At 36.6% G+C, this 21,308-nt stretch overlaps 1 protein-coding gene across 1 annotated transcript in view; it reads right to left on the bottom strand.

Moving 5' to 3' along the window:
- Nucleotides 1-8,975: 8,975 nt before the first annotated feature.
- Nucleotides 8,976-21,308, bottom strand: part of LOC139970538 (spermatogenesis-defective protein 39 homolog) — a 48,672-nt gene continuing 36,339 nt past the window's right edge. The window contains exons 11-16 of the mRNA XM_071976324.1: nucleotides 19,730-19,820; nucleotides 17,241-17,372; nucleotides 15,724-15,855; nucleotides 14,033-14,119; nucleotides 13,575-13,766; nucleotides 8,976-10,779 (exon numbers count right to left, since the gene is read on the bottom strand). Of these exons, the coding sequence (XP_071832425.1) occupies nucleotides 10,759-10,779; nucleotides 13,575-13,766; nucleotides 14,033-14,119; nucleotides 15,724-15,855; nucleotides 17,241-17,372; nucleotides 19,730-19,820 (655 nt within the window). The 3' untranslated portion in view covers nucleotides 8,976-10,758. The remainder of the gene's footprint in view (nucleotides 10,780-13,574; nucleotides 13,767-14,032; nucleotides 14,120-15,723; nucleotides 15,856-17,240; nucleotides 17,373-19,729; nucleotides 19,821-21,308) is intronic.

Here is a 21,308-nt window from a genome sequence, read left to right on the forward strand (position 1 = left end):
TATTACTCACAACTGTACTGAGGTGATCTAGTTCACACTGTCCATACTAGATTAATATTGCTAACAACTGTGCTGAGATGATCTAGTTCACATTGTCCATACTAGATTAATTTTACTCACAACTGTACTGAGGTGATCTAGTCCACACTGTCCATACTAGATTAATATTGCTAACAACTGTGCTGAGATAATCTAGTTCACACTGTCCATACTAGATTAATATTGCTATCAACTGCTGAGGTGATCTAGTTCACACTGTCCATACTAGATTAATATTACTCACAACTGTACTGAGGTGATCTAGTGCTCACTGTCCATACTAGATTAATATTGCTATCAACTGCTGAGGTGATCTAGTTCACACTGTCCATACTAGATTAATATTGCTATCAACTGCTGAGGTGATCTAGTTCACACTGTCCATACTAGATTAATATTACTCACAACTGTACTGAGGTGATCTAGTGCACACTGTCCATACTAGATTAATATTGCTATCAACTGTACTGAGGTGATCTAGTTCACACTTTCCATACTAGATTAATTTTACTCACAACTGCACTGAGATGATCTAGTCCACACTGTCCATACTAGATTAATATTGCTAACAACTGTGCTGAGATAATCTAGTTCACACTGTCCATACTAGATTAATATTGCTATCAACTGCTGAGGTGATCTAGTTCCCACTGTCCATACTAGATTAATATTACTCACAACTGTACTGAGATGATCTAGTGCACACTGTCCATACTAGATTAATATTGCTATCAACTGCTGAGGTGATCTAGTTCACACTGTCCATACTAGATTAATATTACTCACAACTGTACTGAGGTGATCTAGTGCACACTGTCCATACTAGATTAATATTGCTAACAACTGTGCTGAGATGATCTAGTTCACACTGTCCATACTAGATTAATATTGCTATCAACTGCTGAGGTGATCTAGTTCACACTGTCCATACTAGATTAATATTACTCACAACTGTACTGAGGTGATCTAGTTCACACTGTCCATACTAGATTAATATTGCTAACAACTGTGCTGAGATGATCTAGTTCACACTGTCCATACTAGATTAATATTGCTATCAACAGCTGTGCTGAGATGATCTAGTTCACACTGTCCATACAACATCAATATTACTAACAACTGTGCTGAGATGATCTAGTTCACACTGTCCATACTAGATTAATATTGCTATCAACTGCTGAGATGATCTAGTTCACACTGTCCATACTAGATTAATATTGCTATCAACTGTGCTGAGATGATCTAGTTCACACTGTCCATACAACATCAATATTACTAACAACTGTGCTGAGATGATCTAGTTCACACTGTCCATACTAGATTAATATTGCTATCAACTGCTGAGGTGATCTAGTTCACACTGTCCATACTAGATTAATATTGCTATCAACTGCTGAGGTGATCTAGTTCACACTTCTCCATACTAGATTAATATTGCTAACAACTGTGCTGAGATGATCTAGTTCACACTGTCCATACTAGATTAATATTGCTATCAACTGTGCTGAGATGATCTAGTTCACACTGTCCATACAACATCAATATTACTAACAACTGTGCTGAGATGATCTAGTTCACACTGTCCATACTAGATTAATATTGCTATCAACTGCTGAGGTGATCTAGTTCACACTTCTCCATACTAGATTAATATTGCTAACAACTGTGCTGAGATGATCTAGTTCACACTGTCCATACTAGATTAATATTGCTATCAACTGTGCTGAGATGATCTAGTTCACACTGTCCATACAACATCAATATTACTAACAACTGTGCTGAGATGATCTAGTTCACACTGTCCATACTAGATTAATATTGCTATCAACTGCTGAGGTGATCTAGTTCACACTGTCCATACTAGATTAATATTGCTAACAACTGTACTGAGGTGATCTAGTTCTCACTGTCCATACTAGATTAATATTGCTATCAACTGTGCTGAGGTGATCTAGTTCACACTGTCCATACAAGATTAATATTACTCACAACTGTACTGAGGTGATCTAGTTCACACTGTCCATACTAGATTAATATTGCTAACAACTGTGCTGAGATGATCTAGTTCACATTGTCCATACTAGATTAATTTTACTCACAACTGTACTGAGATGATCTAGTCCACACTGTCCATACTAGATTAATATTGCTAACAACTGTGCTGAGATAATCTAGTTCACACTGTTCATACTAGATTAATATTGCTATCAACTGCTGAGGTGATCTAGTTCACACTGTCCATACTAGATTAATATTACTCACAACTGTACTGAGGTGATCTAGTGCACACTGTCCATACTAGATTAATATTGCTATCAACTGCTGAGGTGATCTAGTTCACACTGTAGATTAATATTGCTATCAACTGCTGAGGTGATCTAGTTCACACTGTCCATACTAGATTAATATTACTCACAACTGTACTGAGGTGATCTAGTGCACACTGTCCATACTAGATTAATATTGCTATCAACTGTGCTGAGGTGATCTAGTTCACACTTTCCATACTAGATTAATTTTACTCACAACTGCACTGAGATGATCTAGTCCACACTGTCCATACTAGATTAATATTGCTAACAACTGTGCTGAGATAATCTAGTTCACACTGTCCATACTAGATTAATATTGCTATCAACTGCTGAGGTGATCTAGTTCCCACTGTCCATACTAGATTAATATTACTCACAACTGTACTGAGATGATCTAGTGCACACTGTCCATACTAGATTAATATTGCTATCAACTGCTGAGGTGATCTAGTTCACACTGTCCAAACTAGATTAATATTACTCACAACTGTACTGAGGTGATCTAGTTCACACTGTCCATACTAGATTAATATTGCTAACAACTGTGCTGAGATGATCTAGTTCACACTGTCCATACTAGATTAATATTGCTATCAACTGCTGAGGTGATCTAGTTCACACTGTCCATACTAGATTAATATTACTCACAACTGTACTGAGGTGATCTAGTTCACACTGTCCATACTAGATTAATATTGCTAACAACTGTGCTGAGATGATCTAGTTCACACTGTCCATACTAGATTAATATTGCTATCAACTGTGCTGAGATGATCTAGTTCACACTGTCCATACTAGATTAATATTGCTATCAACTGCTGAGGTGATCTAGTTCACACTGTCCATACTAGATTAATATTGCTAACAACTGTACTGAGGTGATCTAGTTCTCACTGTCCATACTAGATTAATATTGCTATCAACTGTGCTGAGGTGATCTAGTTCACACTGTCCATACAAGATTAATATTACTCACAACTGTACTGAGGTGATCTAGTTCACACTGTCCATACTAGATTAATATTGCTAACAACTGTGCTGAGATGATCTAGTTCACATTGTCCATACTAGATTAATTTTACTCACAACTGTACTGAGATGATCTAGTCCACACTGTCCATACTAGATTAATATTGCTAACAACTGTGCTGAGATAATCTAGTTCACACTGTCCATACTAGATTAATATTGCTATCAACTGCTGAGGTGATCTAGTTCACACTGTCCATACTAGATTAATATTACTCACAACTGTACTGAGGTGATCTAGTGCACACTGTCCATACTAGATTAATATTGCTATCAACTGCTGAGGTGATCTAGTTCACACTGTCCATACTAGATTAATATTGCTATCAACTGCTGAGGTGATCTAGTTCACACTGTCCATACTAGATTAATATTACTCACAACTGTACTGAGGTGATCTAGTGCACACTGTCCATACTAGATTAATATTGCTATCAACTGTACTGAGGTGATCTAGTTCACACTTTCCATACTAGATTAATTTTACTCACAACTGCACTGAGATGATCTAGTCCACACTGTCCATACTAGATTAATATTGCTAACAACTGTGCTGAGATAATCTAGTTCACACTGTCCATACTAGATTAATATTGCTATCAACTGCCGAGGTGATCTAGTTCCCACTGTCCATACTAGATTAATATTACTCACAACTGTACTGAGATGATCTAGTGCACACTGTCCATACTAGATTAATATTGCTATCAACTGCTGAGGTGATCTAGTTCACACTGTCCATACTAGATTAATATTACTCACAACTGTACTGAGGTGATCTAGTGCACACTGTCCATACTAGATTAATATTGCTAACAACTGTGCTGAGATGATCTAGTTCACACTGTCCATACTAGATTAATATTGCTATCAACTGCTGAGGTGATCTAGTTCACACTGTCCATACTAGATTAATATTACTCACAACTGTACTGAGGTGATCTAGTTCACACTGTCCATACTAGATTAATATTGCTAACAACTGTGCTGAGATGATCTAGTTCACACTGTCCATACTAGATTAATATTGCTATCAACTGTGCTGAGATGATCTAGTTCACACTGTCCATACAACATCAATATTACTAACAACTGTGCTGAGATGATCTAGTTCACACTGTCCATACTAGATTAATATTGCTATCAACTGCTGAGATGATCTAGTTCACACTGTCCATACTAGATTAATATTGCTATCAACTGTGCTGAGATGATCTAGTTCACACTGTCCATACAACATCAATATTACTAACAACTGTGCTGAGATGATCTAGTTCACACTGTCCATACTAGATTAATATTGCTATCAACTGCTGAGGTGATCTAGTTCACACTGTCCATACTAGATTAATATTGCTATCAACTGCTGAGGTGATCTAGTGCACACTTCTCCATACTAGATTAATATTGCTAACAACTGTGCTGAGATGATCTAGTTCACACTGTCCATACTAGATTAATATTGCTATCAACTGTGCTGAGATGATCTAGTTCACACTGTCCATACAACATCAATATTACTAACAACTGTGCTGAGATGATCTAGTTCACACTGTCCATACTAGATTAATATTGCTATCAACTGCTGAGGTGATCTAGTTCACACTGTCCATACTAGATTAATATTGCTAACAACTGTACTGAGGTGATCTAGTTCACACTGTCCATACTAGATTAATATTGCTATCAACTGTACTGAGGTGATCTAGTTCACACTGTCCATACAAGATTAATATTACTCACAACTGTACTGAGGTGATCTAGTTCACACTGTCCATACTAGATTAATATTGCTAACAACTGTGCTGAGATGATCTAGTTCACATTGTCCATACTAGATTAATTTTACTCACAACTGTACTGAGATGATCTAGTCCACACTGTCCATACTAGATTAATATTGCTAACAACTGTGCTGAGATAATCTAGTTCACACTGTCCATACTAGATTAATATTGCTATCAACTGCTGAGGTGATCTAGTTCACACTGTCCATACTAGATTAATATTACTCACAACTGTACTGAGGTGATCTAGTGCACACTGTCCATACTAGATTAATATTGCTATCAACTGTACTGAGGTGATCTAGTTCACACTTTCCATACTAGATTAATTTTACTCACCACTGCACTGAGATGATCTAGTCCACACTGTCCATACTAGATTAATATTGCTAACAACTGTGCTGAGATAATCTAGTTCACACTGTCCATACTAGATTAATATTGCTATCAACTGCTGAGGTGATCTAGTTCCCACTGTCCATACTAGATTAATATTACTCACAACTGTACTGAGATGATCTAGTGGACACTGTCCATACTAGATTAATATTGCTAAGAACTGCTGAGGTGATCTAGTTCACACTGTCCATACTAGATTAATATTACTCACAACTGTACTGAGGTGATCTAGTGCACACTGTCCATACTAGATTAATATTGCTAACAACTGTGCTGAGATGATCTAGTTCACACTGTCCATACTAGATTAATATTGCTATCAACTGCTGAGGTGATCTAGTTCACACTGTCCATACTAGATTAATATTACTCACAACTGTACTGAGGTGATCTAGTTCACACTGTCCATACTAGATTAATATTGCTATCAACTGTGCTGAGATGATCTAGTTCACACTGTCCATACTAGATTTATATTACTATCAACTGTGCTGAGGTGATCTAGTTCACACTGTCCATACTAGATTAATATTGCTATCAACTGTGCTGAGATGATCTAGTTCACACTGTCCATACTAGATTAATATTGCTAACAACTGTGCTGAGATGATCTAGTTCACACTGTCCATACTAGATTTATATTACTATCAACTGTACTGAGGTGATCTAGTTCACACTGTCCATACTACAGGGATGAGACTGAGCCGGGGAAAAAAAATCTGAAATTGATAGATCGGCGTCCTGGGGGAGGGGTTTAAGGGGAGGGGGTGTCCCCCTCCCCTTTAGAATTTTTTTGTCAGGTAAAGAGGGCTTAAATGCAAAATGGTGGACTCTAGATGGAATCTATCACATCACGTAACTCGCCAAAAAATTGTGGAATTTCTGCTTGTATAATTTATCCATTAGCTTTTTTGAACCAAAAAAAGGCTTTTTTGCTTGCTTTGTGCTACTTGATTCCACCACTGGTCAAATTCGGTGTTCCTTCCCTTCACAGTCCAGCATGTTCGGCAAAAAAAAAAAAAAAAAAAATTAAGTAAAATAAAAAAAATAATAAAAAACGCGAATTACGAGAAAAAACGCGAAAATGAAAAAAAAAAAAATCTGAAATCCGCGTTTCCGCGGAAGAGTCTCATGCCTGATACTAGATTAATATTGCTAACAACTGTGTTGAGGTGATCTAGTGCACTATCCATACTAGATTAATAGCACAGATCATGTGGTTCATTCTCACATCATCTCTGCTCACCTAACTGACACAAGAAATGTCAGGTCCTGTGTATACTCAGCAAAGTGGATCCACTTATCTCCATTTGAGACTTCTGGCTTTGACCTCTGGGAAGAACAGGTTTCTTTTACTCATTGAAGTTGATCCATACATGAAGTAAGAACTTTATCCAAGCATTGCTTTGAGTTAGCCTGTTAATTAGGTTTCAGACATGAACAAAATATTTGACCACTAACAAAAATATGGCTATTGTATCACTCTGTTGGACCCGAATACCAAGCATATAACTACAAGAAACTTTGTTGTTGAATTTATCAAGCTTACAAGGATATCAAAATTTGTTGACCTCAAATTGAACTGAATTGAATTGGAAAAACGGGACTTTTCTACACACTAAGGTTGGATCAATATGCCAAGTATGAAGCAAGTCCAAACCTTGCATTGGAGTTAAAAAATTGTTTAACGAACTCCATATTTGGTATGTGGATCCACCTATTGTGAGTACAAGAACACTAGTTTTTTGTGAAGGTCATGGGGTCCATAAAGGTCAAAAGTATGAAAACCTTGTAAGCACTTCCAAGTCCAAAAGTAAAGGTTTGTGGATATGATTCTTGTATTCACATTGGTGAATCCTCATACAAATATCCATCATGTACTTTTTCAGTTATAATTACAATGCAAAGTATCACATTCATACGCATACACGAATGCTCATAACTTCCTTTTTGATTCCCTCGCCGAAGGCAAAAGGAATCTATCGATGTTGATGGGGAGTGTGTGAAGCTTTGGCTTGCAAACACTGTAACTCAAAAATTGAAGTTTGAGTGGACTCCATATTTGGTATGTGGATCCACCTTAGTGAGTACAAGAACCCTATACTTTTTGTTAAAGTCATTGGTCATGTGAAGTCACCAACACTAAATTCAAAAGTAATGTTGGTATGTGGAATCCTTTACTTCATTGTGAGGTCAACAGTGGTCAAGTCCAAAAACCTTGTAAAATCTAACTCCAAATGTGAGATGAAGTGCATACTTGCTATGTGGATCCACCTTAGTAAGTACAAGAACCCTATCATCAAAGTCTGAAATCTTTGTAAACATGACAACTCCAAAATTTAAGCTGCAATTAAAATACTAGTTCTCCGATGCCATTTTTTTGTTTTGGTTAACATGGAAGGGCTTGGTAAATTTGGTCAATATACAATATATCTGATCTGATCTTCCACAATACATGCAGTTATCCAGGAAATGAAATCTTCAAAGAGTTGATACTCAACACAAGAATGTTGTGTGATTTAAACACGTTCAGGTGACCGTTTATCAGTTTTCAAGGAGTCAACAGGTTATGGCCACGAAATTGGCCAAGCTAATAATAGCTATTCTCATTGATATATACATGATGACTGGATTTGGCAGTAACTTTCAGTGTATAAAAAATGTCATGTAGCTTTCATCCATTAATAACAATTGTTCTCTTATGATCTCACTTAAAATGAAAAATAAGCTGTACTGTTTTTATTTGTTTGCAAGGTGTCACATACACATACAGACAACATGTTGAATGATGAAAGGATAACATTAGGCAGCTGTTTAATCTTGATACCTTATAGTCCAAGCAAAACAAAAAACTTGAGGGCTAATAGTGTTCAAATAGCTATTTAAGTGGTCAAGACATTCACCTTTAAAATATGTTTATATTCTGCAATGCTTCTTGAAGGCTTCATACATGCCAGGTGCTCAGTGCAGGCCATAATCCACGGTTTTATAAATTCTAATAACTCAATCCAACTTGTTCTTTAAATTTCACATAGACAACCTAGTTTTGTTTATTTGTCCTTTAAATAATTTCACTTAGCTGTTTGGAATATGTAAAAAATGCACACTAACTACATTTAATATAAGGACAACTACACTTATGTACGACAGGAAAGTAAAGCTTTTGAAGGAAAATGTGCAAAGATGACAAACTACCTACAGTGATATCTAAGAGCATTGAAGGGATTTATTTGACAAATTTAAGTCACCTTTAGACATCTGAATCTTCATTCAGTACCCTGTCCGCTAAAAACGAGGTATTGAGATGAGGTTTCCTGTGTGCCTGTTGTGGGTAATTTTTATTAATCTTTTACAGTTATCCATAAATTTGGTAATACCTGTCAAGTAAAAATAAAAAGAAACTCCATAGTCCTTATTTGTCATATATTTGAGTATCAATTCATTGCTCCCAAAATACAACATAAGTTCAAACACCAAATACAATATAAGTTCCCAAAAAATAAGGCAAAAGATGGATATGGGCTGAACTAAAAGTGAAAGACTAACAACAGATAATGGAGGGGGAACCACAAAAGCTTTGCACATACAATCACATTGAGAAAAAAATCACACCTAGCAATATTTCTTATTCAGAACTATAGTAGCACCTAATTTTACCATTAGGAAACTGATATATATATATACCTCACTTCCGTGGATACCCCCTTCTAAAAGAGCCCTTTGTTCCAAGTAAACCCTTCCCTTCTGGCTCGGTCACCTGCTTCTTCCTGCCCAGAAACAATTCATTTCCTAGGAATGTCCTCCCCTTGCCTCATTAGTAGGCGAGGTTACTCTAAAACAAAGAGATTTTGTTGCTAGTTAACCAACCTTGACTATGCCAATGTAGTGAGAGAATGTTTTGTTTCCCTTTGTTATCCCTTACATGTCTTGCCCCTTGTGGCATGTGGGTGGGGTATATGTTGCTTGTCCCAAGATTGATTAATGGGGGAGGAAGTAGACCCTTCCTAGCATCTCTTTGTTTCCAAACTCACTCTCATGAACATCTGAGTTGCATGCCATGGTGCAAGAATCGTAGAGAAGACCCGAAGGTTTTATTTCATACTTAACAGGAACTATATGTGCGTAGCCTAAATGTTCTGGTTTTGAGGGGATGACAAATACTGCTATGGCTCAGAGCTAGACAGATACTGACCAACTGTATAGACGTCGGAAGGCCCCCAGTCAACACCTTGGTGAGGGTGTACTGTAATTAAATTGTACCTGTAGAATAATGTGCATGGTCCTTACCATTATTGAGCTAGTATCATGTTGTATGTAGTGCAAATATGCAATACACTAGAAATATATTTAGCCAGGGGGCTGCCTGAGCTAAATGTCTGGACTGTACTTTTTCTCTGTTGTTTAAAGCAACACTACTATTCAGCTAGGTGAGCGACCTATGCAGAGCACGAACCCTAGGGGCTTTTGAGGAAATACACTCTTGGTAATCTCATATGAGACCACAATTTGAGGTTACATTGTGCATTAGGAACTGAAATTGATACCATAAACAGGTTGTTATATACCATAAATTGCCATAAATACCATACCATGAAATACCATAAATTGCAGACACTAGATGTATTAGATAGCTTACTATAAACAAAGGATACAGTATTTACTTTGTAGGGGCCAGACAATTAGCGATTAATTAACATTAAGTTAACTATAATCAACAATAAAATTATCTGAAAATATAATGATCAAGGAAAATGTTAAATGATCACAGAAACTTATTTCCTGATAATGGAGGATCTAGGTTTATAATATTGTGAGAATGCTTTAAGGTTTTGGTAAGTTTCCTACTTGTTGGTGTGGTATGTTCCCATATCTGCATTCCACTACATAATAGCTTAACAAAACAATGAACAGGTTCATCCTCTGCAGGAATGAATTCATGTTACTTTCAACCAGTTTCTAAGTGCCATCGTTTATAAAGAAGGGGCCTTCAATAAGTGTAAGTAATAAAGCTCCTCTATTAATGAAGCTCTATAATGATGCTCCTATATCTGCTGGTTAGGATGGTTCTCAATTCTTTCAACGGTGCAGTTTTCCGAATTAGAGGTCAGAGATCATATGTAACTTGCTGCTTCCAAGACTTCATTCCATTGGCTCGAGATTTCCCACAGGGCTCAATATACTTCACTCTGCACTCAGTTCTTCCATTTGGTGCTCTGTGAAGTAAAGTTAGTAAAATCAGAGAAGCACATACAAATTTCTTACTTTAAGCAAACAGGTCATCAAAGGCAAACCAAACTAATAATCTTCTTGTTTCAGGATGTTAAATTATAATACTTCATATGCTTGAAAAGACTGGTTTAACATCACACAAGGAAGAAAGCGATCACAATTATGAATTTTTCAAATTTACTTATGCATGAGATTTACACTAACAAAGTGATTGTGTCACACAGGTTTACCTCCTTGTTACTTGTTCTGAAAAGGAAAAATCATACTGTGTGCAGGGTACTTTAATTATACACAAAGGTGACTGCTGTCCAAGCTCATAAAGTTCAGTTGACCTCACTTTCTTTGTTTAGTAACTGAGGTCAGAAATATGTCACTTTCACACATTAAATGGACCTGTATTCATTGCAGAAAATCTCTTTGGAAAATATTTCAGTTCCTTATTTGGCTGAGGAATTCCTCATACCCCTATGTTGTATATCTAACAACATGTTGTATATCTACCCACATCAATATTATACATCAGACCATGAAATTCATACAAAGGGAGTATGGCTTGAAAAGGTATATTCCAGAGGTGTATTGTAAGGTGTCATAGTGATCTGCCATTTATGTACATTGTGTTTGGCTAGTTCCGTGATTTTTTTTCAATGTTCGGTCCGGAGTTTTGTGCACCTGTTACCCGACAGGGATATGATAACGGGTACCCAGTTCTGATTTTTTCCTACCCGACTCAGGCCTAATCAATTAGCTGTGTTAATGTGTTAGCATCTATTAGCTGTGTTATCTATGAGTTAGCTGTGCTATCTAAATATGTTAGTATATATGTTAGCTGTACTATTTGTAATATGTCAGTATCTGTTAGCTGTGCTATCTTTATGTTAGCATATATGTTTAAGCATGTTAAATTGATACGTAATAGCGAAATAGCCGGACAAGAGTGTAGACCCCACGTAAGCTGCAGCACTCTGTAGCTATTATAGAGTGCTAACATACACAATGAATTACAACGAATTACACGGTCTACCTATCCAAACATACACATCAGAACAATGAATTACACGGTCTACATATCCAAACATACACATCAGAACAATGAATTACACGGTCTACATATCCAAACATACACATCAGAATAATGAATTACACGGTCTACCTATCCAAATATACACATCAGAACAATGAATTACACGGTCTACATATCCAAACATTCACATCAGAACAATGAATTACACGGTCTACATATCCAAACATACACATCAGAACAATGAATTACACGGTCTACCTATCCAAACATACACATCAGAACAATGAATTACACGGTCTACATATCCAAACATACACATCAGAACAATAAATAACACAGTCATATATCTCTGAAATCAGTTACTAGTGAAAAAATTGTTTTAGCCCCACAAACGGAAGTCACCCAAAGAGTTTGAGTCCCATAAAAAGGCTTGTATCCTGACCTACTTTACTAGCAAAGTTGTAAAGATGCGATCGTACCACTGCCTATACTGTGTGAATGCTTACACATTATATAGGGTAGATGGCCCTGCAGGGCCCTATGTTCTTTGTTGGCTGGGGCGGCACGCCAGGCCCTCTGTTTTCACCTGCCCTTTCAACCAAGTCTTCCATACTCGCCATTACTTGGTAGTAGCTCCATGTTTTGACCTTGCAGTGATTCCAAAAACCAACTCTTCAATCATCCCCGTACCTACAGTGTGCATATCTCTCTCTAAATTCGACACAGTTCACTGTACTACTGCATAAACATGGCCTGTTCAAAATTGGGAGTTCAAACAACACATGCGCAAATCCTCAAACCTGAACCAACATTTAGCCTGGGTGCTTTGCTTTGTTTGCAAACAACCAGCTCCACGAAAATTAGAGTCGGGCTATGTAAATAACTGTTTACGCAATGTCAAACTTCAATGGCCACTTTTGACAATGCATGAAGTACAGTCGTTTTCACATGAACGTAATGCCAAAAAATTGACTAAGCACATGGTCAAAGACACCGTGAAAAAGTTTGCAACAAAGAAACTACTGTGGTATGAATGCACATTTTACATTAGCAACTATCAATGCAGAGAGCACACGCATACTGTGAGATGAAAAATCCTTTCTAGTGTCAGATATGCAGCTTCCCACAAACTTTTAACAATTGTCAACAAGGTCTGGAGGCTTTGACCTCATATGACCTGTGATCTCTACATTAAAAGTAGGATAGGATTCTTGTACTCACTAAGGTGGATCCCCATACCAAGTATGAAGTACATGCAACCTTTACCCTTTAGTTATCCTGTTAACAAAGTGTTAAAACAAGAAATGGAGCACTAGTAACCTCTCTCCCATATAGTGGGACTTCCAGTCACTTCTGGTCACCCTACCATCAGTGAATGCCCCCATAGTGGTACTTCCAGTTACTTCTGGTCACCCTACCATCAGTGAATGACCCCATAGTGGTACTTCCAGTTACTTCTGGTCACCCTACCATCAGTGAATGCCCCCATAGTGGTACTTCCAGTCACTTCTGGTCACCCTACCATTGGTGAATGCCTGACACTCACTGCTCTGTAACATAAATGCTACCATGACAACCATTCCTATGATGACCGGAATTGCCATAGTAGGCTTAAATGATTAACCGACAACAAAACCTCACGGCTTCCTTATTGGAGGGATAAGATAACAATCCAATCTGTGAAATTTATTCTAATGTACATCATGGATAACCTTCGAAACTGATGTATCTGCCTTACAAATTTTGATTACTCACCGAATTTCTCAGAACTGCTTCTAGGCGTGTCTGTGCAAGTTGATCTTTAGTTCTGTCCTGATATTGGACCAATCTCTGGCGATCCTTAAGATCACAAAGTGCATCGATTATTACCATATGACATTGGTATCGGTTAGCAAGCACTAACCGTATCTCTACATCCTCCACCAATCGGAGATATTTATCCACAATCTGTGAAAATATGGCAGAATCCAGCAATTTAGGCAAGTGTGCTCAAGAGTGGTGCAAGAATGTTGGATCACTTTGCAGTTAAGTTAAGACACTATACATGGAACACTTTTACCTGAGGCCTCTTATCATTTGAGACTTTGAACCCTCCCCCATTCCTCCTTTGTTCTCATTAGATGTATGAATGTAAAAATAGTGACCTTACTAGTAAAAGAGAACAATCATATTATTCATTAAATAAAAAACCTGCCATTTTCAAAACAGCTTACATCAATTGGAGCATTCATTCCAGCCAAGATTTCAACCACTTTTTCAAATTTCATAGGGGCCTTGAATTTGGCCTTCCCTCTCCAATTCTGAAAATCAAAGAAAAGAAAAGGCAATAAAAACCAGAATGTCACGTGACTTCATTATTCCTTGCCAATATGAGAATAAACTTTAGATACAAGATTGCTAACGATCTGAATTGCTGAGCAGAAATGGCAAGTCTTGCAGAATTGAGTAATGCGTACCTATGCAAAGAGGGTCGAAGGTCAAGCAAACTTCACTTCTGCATAATTAGACTTATTCTGACTGTAACCAACAATTGACCTTGAATGACCTTTGATCTCCATGAAAAACACTAGGAATCATCTGCTCACCAAGGTCTACCAACATACCAAGTTTAAAGTTCAAGCAACTTTTACTTTATTGAGATATAGTGTTTACAAGTTATCAGCCTTTGACCTCTGGTGACCCCAAATGACCATTGACCTCCATGAAAAATAGGGATCATCTGCTCAACCAGGGCTATCATCAGTGTAAGTTTAAGTATTTTTACTTCTTGAGATACCGTGTTTACAAGGTTTTCAGCCTTTGACCTCTGGTGATCTCAAATGACCTTTGATGGAAAACATCTACTTACTAAGGGCTACCCACATACTTTTACTTCTTGAGATATCGTGTTTACGAGCCAAAGTGTCAAATACACACGCACACACAGCATTGCATAGATTCCTTCGGCAAGGAATAAAAATTGATCACTGTTAACATAGAGTTATGGACTCCTTACTTGGTATGTCGATGCCCTCAGTAAGGTCTTGGCTGCCATTTTCATTAGAGGAATCATTGAGGTCCCCAGTTGCCAAAAATAAATATTGAACGTCTTACAGCAAGCTTCCTCTAAAATTACAGCATTGATGAATCTCATAATTGGGTGATATTAACCCTTCATAATTAAAAGCTTTCAAGTAGTTTGGTGGAGTTTAAAGGTCATTTAAGACCAACAGTAGTCAAAAACTGAAACCTTATCTCATACTTAATAATGATGTACACCCCTTATTGCCTCTTAATGAGTTGTTGTATGCTATCCTTAGAGGTTATTTGAGGTAAGCAATATCAAAAATCTTAAAACTTTGTAAACAAGTCAACTCAATATTAACATCCAGTTTTGGTGTATCTCATACTTAACATGTAGATGCCTCTTAATGAGTTTCTTTGCTTCCTTGGTGTTTTGTGGCATTCAAAGGTCATTTGAGGTCTGCAATGGTCAAATCTGCAAACATTGTACAGGCTATTCAATCCACTTCAGTTTCAGTGTTTATGAATCACATAGTTCAAATATATATATATATATGTATATATATATATGTATATATATATATATATATATATATATATATATATATATATATATATATATATATATATATATATATATATATAATGAATGTGTAGCCAGTGGTATGACAGATACTACATTTAATACAGCAGAATCCCTGTAATTAGGAGTGACACAAAAGTCCAGGTTTCAATTTCTACCTTCGACTGATGAGTCCCAAAAGGACAAAACCAATCTGTGAAGTGTAAATTGTCTGGTGTGTTGATAGATATAATAGATATATATATTAATATATAATTTCTCAAATAAGGGAATGGACACAATATCAAGTAAGTTCTATATAATTCTTAGTTTGCTTACCTTTGCTGTAAACAGAGTTTCTATGCTGTCCCAGTCTTTGATCGTTGACCTAGCTCTTAGGGCAGTGTACAAGTATTGTTTATCTGTCAACTTGAAGTCTCTCTTGAATACCTGTGGACTGCTGTAAGATGTCTAAAGGAAAACATAACATCAATGTTAGTTACTTAATGATCACATTAATCTCATATCTCATATTTATCTTATTATATTAAGGTAGCAATTGCATAGTTATAAAGCATAAGTACACACACTCATAACATTGTATAAGTGTTCCTGTACTTCACTTTCCAAGATGTAATAAACGAAAGGCACAAATGTCACAAAGATTTTGACTATTATGTTCATTCGGAGATAACAACACAGATGTTTTTGCCAATTGCCTTCCTGATCTCTTGCCACTCAACTGTCACACTATGAACAAGGTTTTTAAGTCTTGGCAATTACTGACTTCAATGATTTGCAATGCTCTTCCACTAATGCATTTTACCTTTGCAATAATCATGAATACAAAGTTTTCAGACTCCGATCTGTTGACAGGGTCCTTGTTATCACCAAGGGTGATTGATACATCAAGTATGAAAAAACTTATATTGCCATTATGACATTTACAAGTTTTTCAAACTTTGAGCCCTTGCTGATCTCAAATAACATTCCACCTACCAGTATTTGTAGGGTTCACGTAATATACTTTGGATGTACATACTAAGTAAGAGCTCATCCAAGCTTTACTTTGCAATTATGGTGTGTATAAAGTTTTCAAATGATATTTGACCTCCAAAGTTTCAATAGGTTCTTGTCAGTGCTACAGTCAAGTACATTTATTCGATTCTGCTGGGGTAGAGACGCATAAATATAGTACTATTATAGAGTAATGCATTAGAATGCCAAAGGGTAATTATGCAAATTATGCAGCTTCCTGCCATTACATCAGTTTGACATAACTTGTTTTATTCAAGTACTGATAAACTAATCGTCATAACTTGCAAGTACCAAATATCCTAATGAAGGAAAACAATGCATTTATCACTGAAAATATTCAATACTCTAGGGTATCAAAGATGCACCAGAGATTTGTTATAGTATATCTGAAACAACCATCTAACCTCTGATTGTACTGCCAAATCCTAATAATGCACAGTCTTAACAGCATACGCTGATACAACAATGCCTCACTGTAATGCTGGTATCACAAAAACTTCAGAATCCTTGGTATAACACCAGGAAAGCAAACTAAACTATGAGAATACTTCAAACATATCCACTTAACAAAATTTAGATATTCTATTGAAGTTGAGTTGTCAATGTCACATGACACTGACCATTGTGAAAACTTTTTCTAGCCATGGTTAGATATCTGTACCAAATATTACATCAGAAACAAAGTTTGAAAACAAATATTCACCAGACATTTGTACTCAAGCAGTGACTTAAGGATGTACTTAATACTGAACTGACTTATTCTTCCAACTAAATGCTCTTTAAACTTAGATATAACCTATAAAGAAAAGGTCTTTTACCTCAGGATCAAAGTAGTGATATAAACAGCAATAAAACAGTGTTGTAATGAGAGGCTGAAAGTACAATGAAGCTTTCCTTGGATTCTCCTTGAATGGGGACTTCTCCTCATGCTGAAGTCTTGCATCTTCTGGCTAGATAACCAAAACAGATCAACAAGCTTAGTGATTCCTTGCCACATTTTATATAAAAACATCTAATGTAACTCCACACACAAGATGTTTTGTGTATTGACAATTCCTGACAGCAAGGTTCATTCACCAGTGTGGAACTACATACCAAGAGTAAAGTCCGTTCATATTTCACTTTGGAATTATTGTGCCAAAAAAGATCGTCAGACTTGATGTCTGTTAACTTTAGACCTATACTGTAAGCCAATATGGTCCTGCACTCACTAAGGTGGATCTACATATCATGTGTTATGTTCATCAAAGCTTTCATTTTAGGAGTTTGATCTCTGTTGCTCCTGTGGCATGCACATAAATGAATGTAGGTTTCTTTTATCCACTAGGCTGGATCTAAATAGGATTTCAAGCAACCGCCAAGGTTATTCCACTAATATCAAACTACACATCAAGTTCATTCATGCTTCACTTTAGGAGGCAGCTTGCTTACAAGGTTTGTAGAATTCTGTTTACCACAAATGATAGTAGGATTCTTGTAATCACTACTGTACATCTACATACAATGTGTGGAGTTCATCGAAGCTTTACATCTGGAGTTACCTTACTAATTAAACATGTTTTCAGAGTTTGATCTCTGTTGATGTTTGTCCTCCAAAGAAAACAGTGTTCTTGTTCGCACTACAGCAGATGTACAAGCATAGTACAAAATTCACAGAAGAGGTAGTTTTGTAGTAATTCAAGGTTTAGGAAGTTTGTAGGACTTTTCCTATGCTGACCACAAGTGACCTTTGAACTCCATCAACTTCAGACTTCTTAATGTACATACCAACTAGGAAGTTCAACCAGAATAAATTTTTATTTATCATGTTTACAAGGTTTTCAAACTTTGACTTCTGTTGACCTTCAAATTCCACAAATTGAAACAGTTTTTTTTTTGTACTTTCCAGGTGGATCTGAATACCATGTATGAAGAACAACCAAGCTGTACTTTTTGAGGTAACATTATACAAGCAGGTTCACACCTTCACAGCATGCACAACACAGGTTATTAGCATGCCTTGTTGAGTTGCCCTAGAGTAAGCAACAGCTTACCTAGATCAATGGTAACATAATTGTATGAGAAGTGTCATTATGACTTAAGAGCCACATACACTACTAATACTGATGGAAACACCTTTTTCATTACTATTTGACAAAAAGGCAATTAGCCCTACCCATCACCAAAGCTACCCCTACAAATGTCTCAGTATTGCTTCATTATAACACCTAATGTCACCTACCTCTTTTCCATGTTATCCAAAATACAAGAACTTGTACATTTTCCCAAATTTTCTTAACAATTACCTACCAGAGTAAGATGCTATGACATTGAACTGGACTACATATTGCCTAAATCCAAGGGATAACTGGTTGTTAAGGTTAGAATTATAACAAAGGATATTTGTCATAGTGTTCACATAATGTGCTGCACGATGCTATTACTTCGTCCTACATTGATCATTGGTTTGTTCTTGTGCACTAGCTGTTCACTTTTGTGTGTATGAAACTAAAGCATGTTGACAACCTAAGGTTTGACATTCCAATTATTATGTAAGGGAAACATATCTTAGTCTGCAAACATATCAGTTACAATAGGCCTTATAACAGAGAAAGCAAGTCAGCTGCCTGAGTGAAATAGCTATGTACTGTACTTTACCTAATTTCACATATTTAACCTAACAAGTATAAACTCACAGTTATTCTGTACTGTCAGTTTCAGCCCTTCACAACTTTAAATGCTTTTGTTGGTCAATGCTTTTGACAAACTGAGCAACTGTTTGGTCATAAATTAATCAAACAAGTTTTGACATCTCATGCCTGTACACCTTCTGTTACATCTCTATCAACAATAAATATTAATGGTAGAATGAGCATGTGGCAGGAAGCTGGCAGTCATTGAGGTAGTAAGGTATGAAAGGTTACCAGGTCACTCTAAACACTTTAGAGTAATGATGTTTGCAAAGAGACAGGAACATGAGGAGGTGGAAACTCTTGGTAAAGCTGACTTATTCGTCCAGCTTAAATTCCTAGAAGGAAAGCATTTTGAATGATGTCATGTTGGGTCCACCCATGAATCTCAATGACCAAATTTGCATTAATATAAAAATGAGGTCCCTGGGGTACATAGGTGACAACTTGGAGATCTTTGATATTGACCAAACATTCCACAGGCCTTTAAACTTAGCTGAAGAGACAGACCTACTGATAAATGATAGGAAATCCATCGGATTGGAAGTCAGTTGAAGGTTTTAAGACAGAAAGTTTGAACAGAAAATGAAATTAAATACCATGTTGATAGTACAGAATAAAGTCATAATTGGTATTACCTCTATAACAACCTGCTTGCTCAAGAGTGCATCGTATTGCTGGACTACTTCAGCTTCAAACTCTCTAGATTCAATTCCTCTGAAGGAAACTCTGTAATAATTACATAAAGATGTTAAGCTCTGACAAGGGGAAGCAATCAACAAGTTAACATGAAAGACTTAGTGAAAGGCTTAGTGATTCCTTGTCACATTATAAATGAGGAGAATACCTGTAAACTATGCACACAAGGTTCTTGCACTTTAATAAGATGGATCCACACACCACATACTGTATGAGTTCATTCAAGCTTTACTTTTGGAGTTATCCTGTTATGTTTGACCTGAATTGAACTTTGCCTCCACAGAAAAGAAGATGGTTCTTGTACACAATTAAAGGGTATGAAGACTCGCGCACAAACAAACGTCTCATGCCGTTTTGAATGAGGTGTAACACCATTGATCCCAGAAAATACACACACAGCTTGCTACCGTTGGTAATTAGACAATAGTGTACAGTCAATGCATACAGCTACGGTCAATACCCACAACACAGTGTACATAGCAGCCATGGACATCTCAGGTCTAGATAAAAGATAACAAGGTATCAGGTTTCATTACTGTCTGTATTTTGTAGCGACAAGAAGAAAACTTCACTTGCAAGCAACGGAAAGTTAACTTTTTCAGAGCGCGGCACACGGTTTGGGGCAAGTCTTCAATGCCTTTGAGCAGATCTACATACAAATATGAAGTTCATTCAAGCTCTACTTTTGTAGTTATCATGTTTAATAACAAGGGTTTGAGACTTTGAGCTCTTTTGACCTTAAGTAACATTTCATCTCAACAAAAAACAACAGGGATCTTCTCCCTAGTTGGATCAACACACTGTTTGCATTTTATGTAAGGTTTGCTATTGGAGTTATAAAGTTAATTTTTTTTTCAAATCTAAAGCTCTAGTGATCTCAAATGATCTTTGATCTCCAAAAAAACCCCAACTGGGTTCTTGTACTAATCAACATGGATCCACCTACCATGTGTGAAGTTAATCTAAGATTTACTTTTTATGTCATTGAGTTCACAAAGTTTTCAGACTTTCACCTCTGTTGACCTCAAGTGACCTGAGACCAAGTGACCATCATAGAAAACAATAGAGATCTTGAATTCGCTAAGGTGAATCCTTATCATACCAGGTATGAAGTTCATCAGTCATGTACTTTTTAGTTAGAGAGTTAACATGACATCACACACACACGCCAGGATACCCACTCAAGCCATCACCATCGAAAAGATTCCTTTTGCCTTCTGCAAGGATTCAAACATAAAATACATTTGGTGACCCACTTTCTTATTATTTTTAACACTTAAAAAGGAGCATATTTGGCCCCAAATAATAGCAAAACTTTACAAAACTACAGTCCAAGAGCATGGATATGTTTTGGTTTGGTCACCCGACAGTGTGCCCTTGCACAGTCACATGTTCAACTGCATTGTAGCCTGTGTACATTAAAACATTGATCAAATTTCTACTTAAAAGGTGACTTTAATTAGGGACAAAATTAATTTCAATATTTTGTAGTCCATTAAAACTGTTGTTATCAGTTCA

Source organism: Apostichopus japonicus, chromosome 8 (genome assembly GCF_037975245.1).
Source record: "Apostichopus japonicus isolate 1M-3 chromosome 8, ASM3797524v1, whole genome shotgun sequence".
Classification (NCBI taxonomy): domain Eukaryota; kingdom Metazoa; phylum Echinodermata; class Holothuroidea; order Aspidochirotida; family Stichopodidae; genus Apostichopus; species Apostichopus japonicus.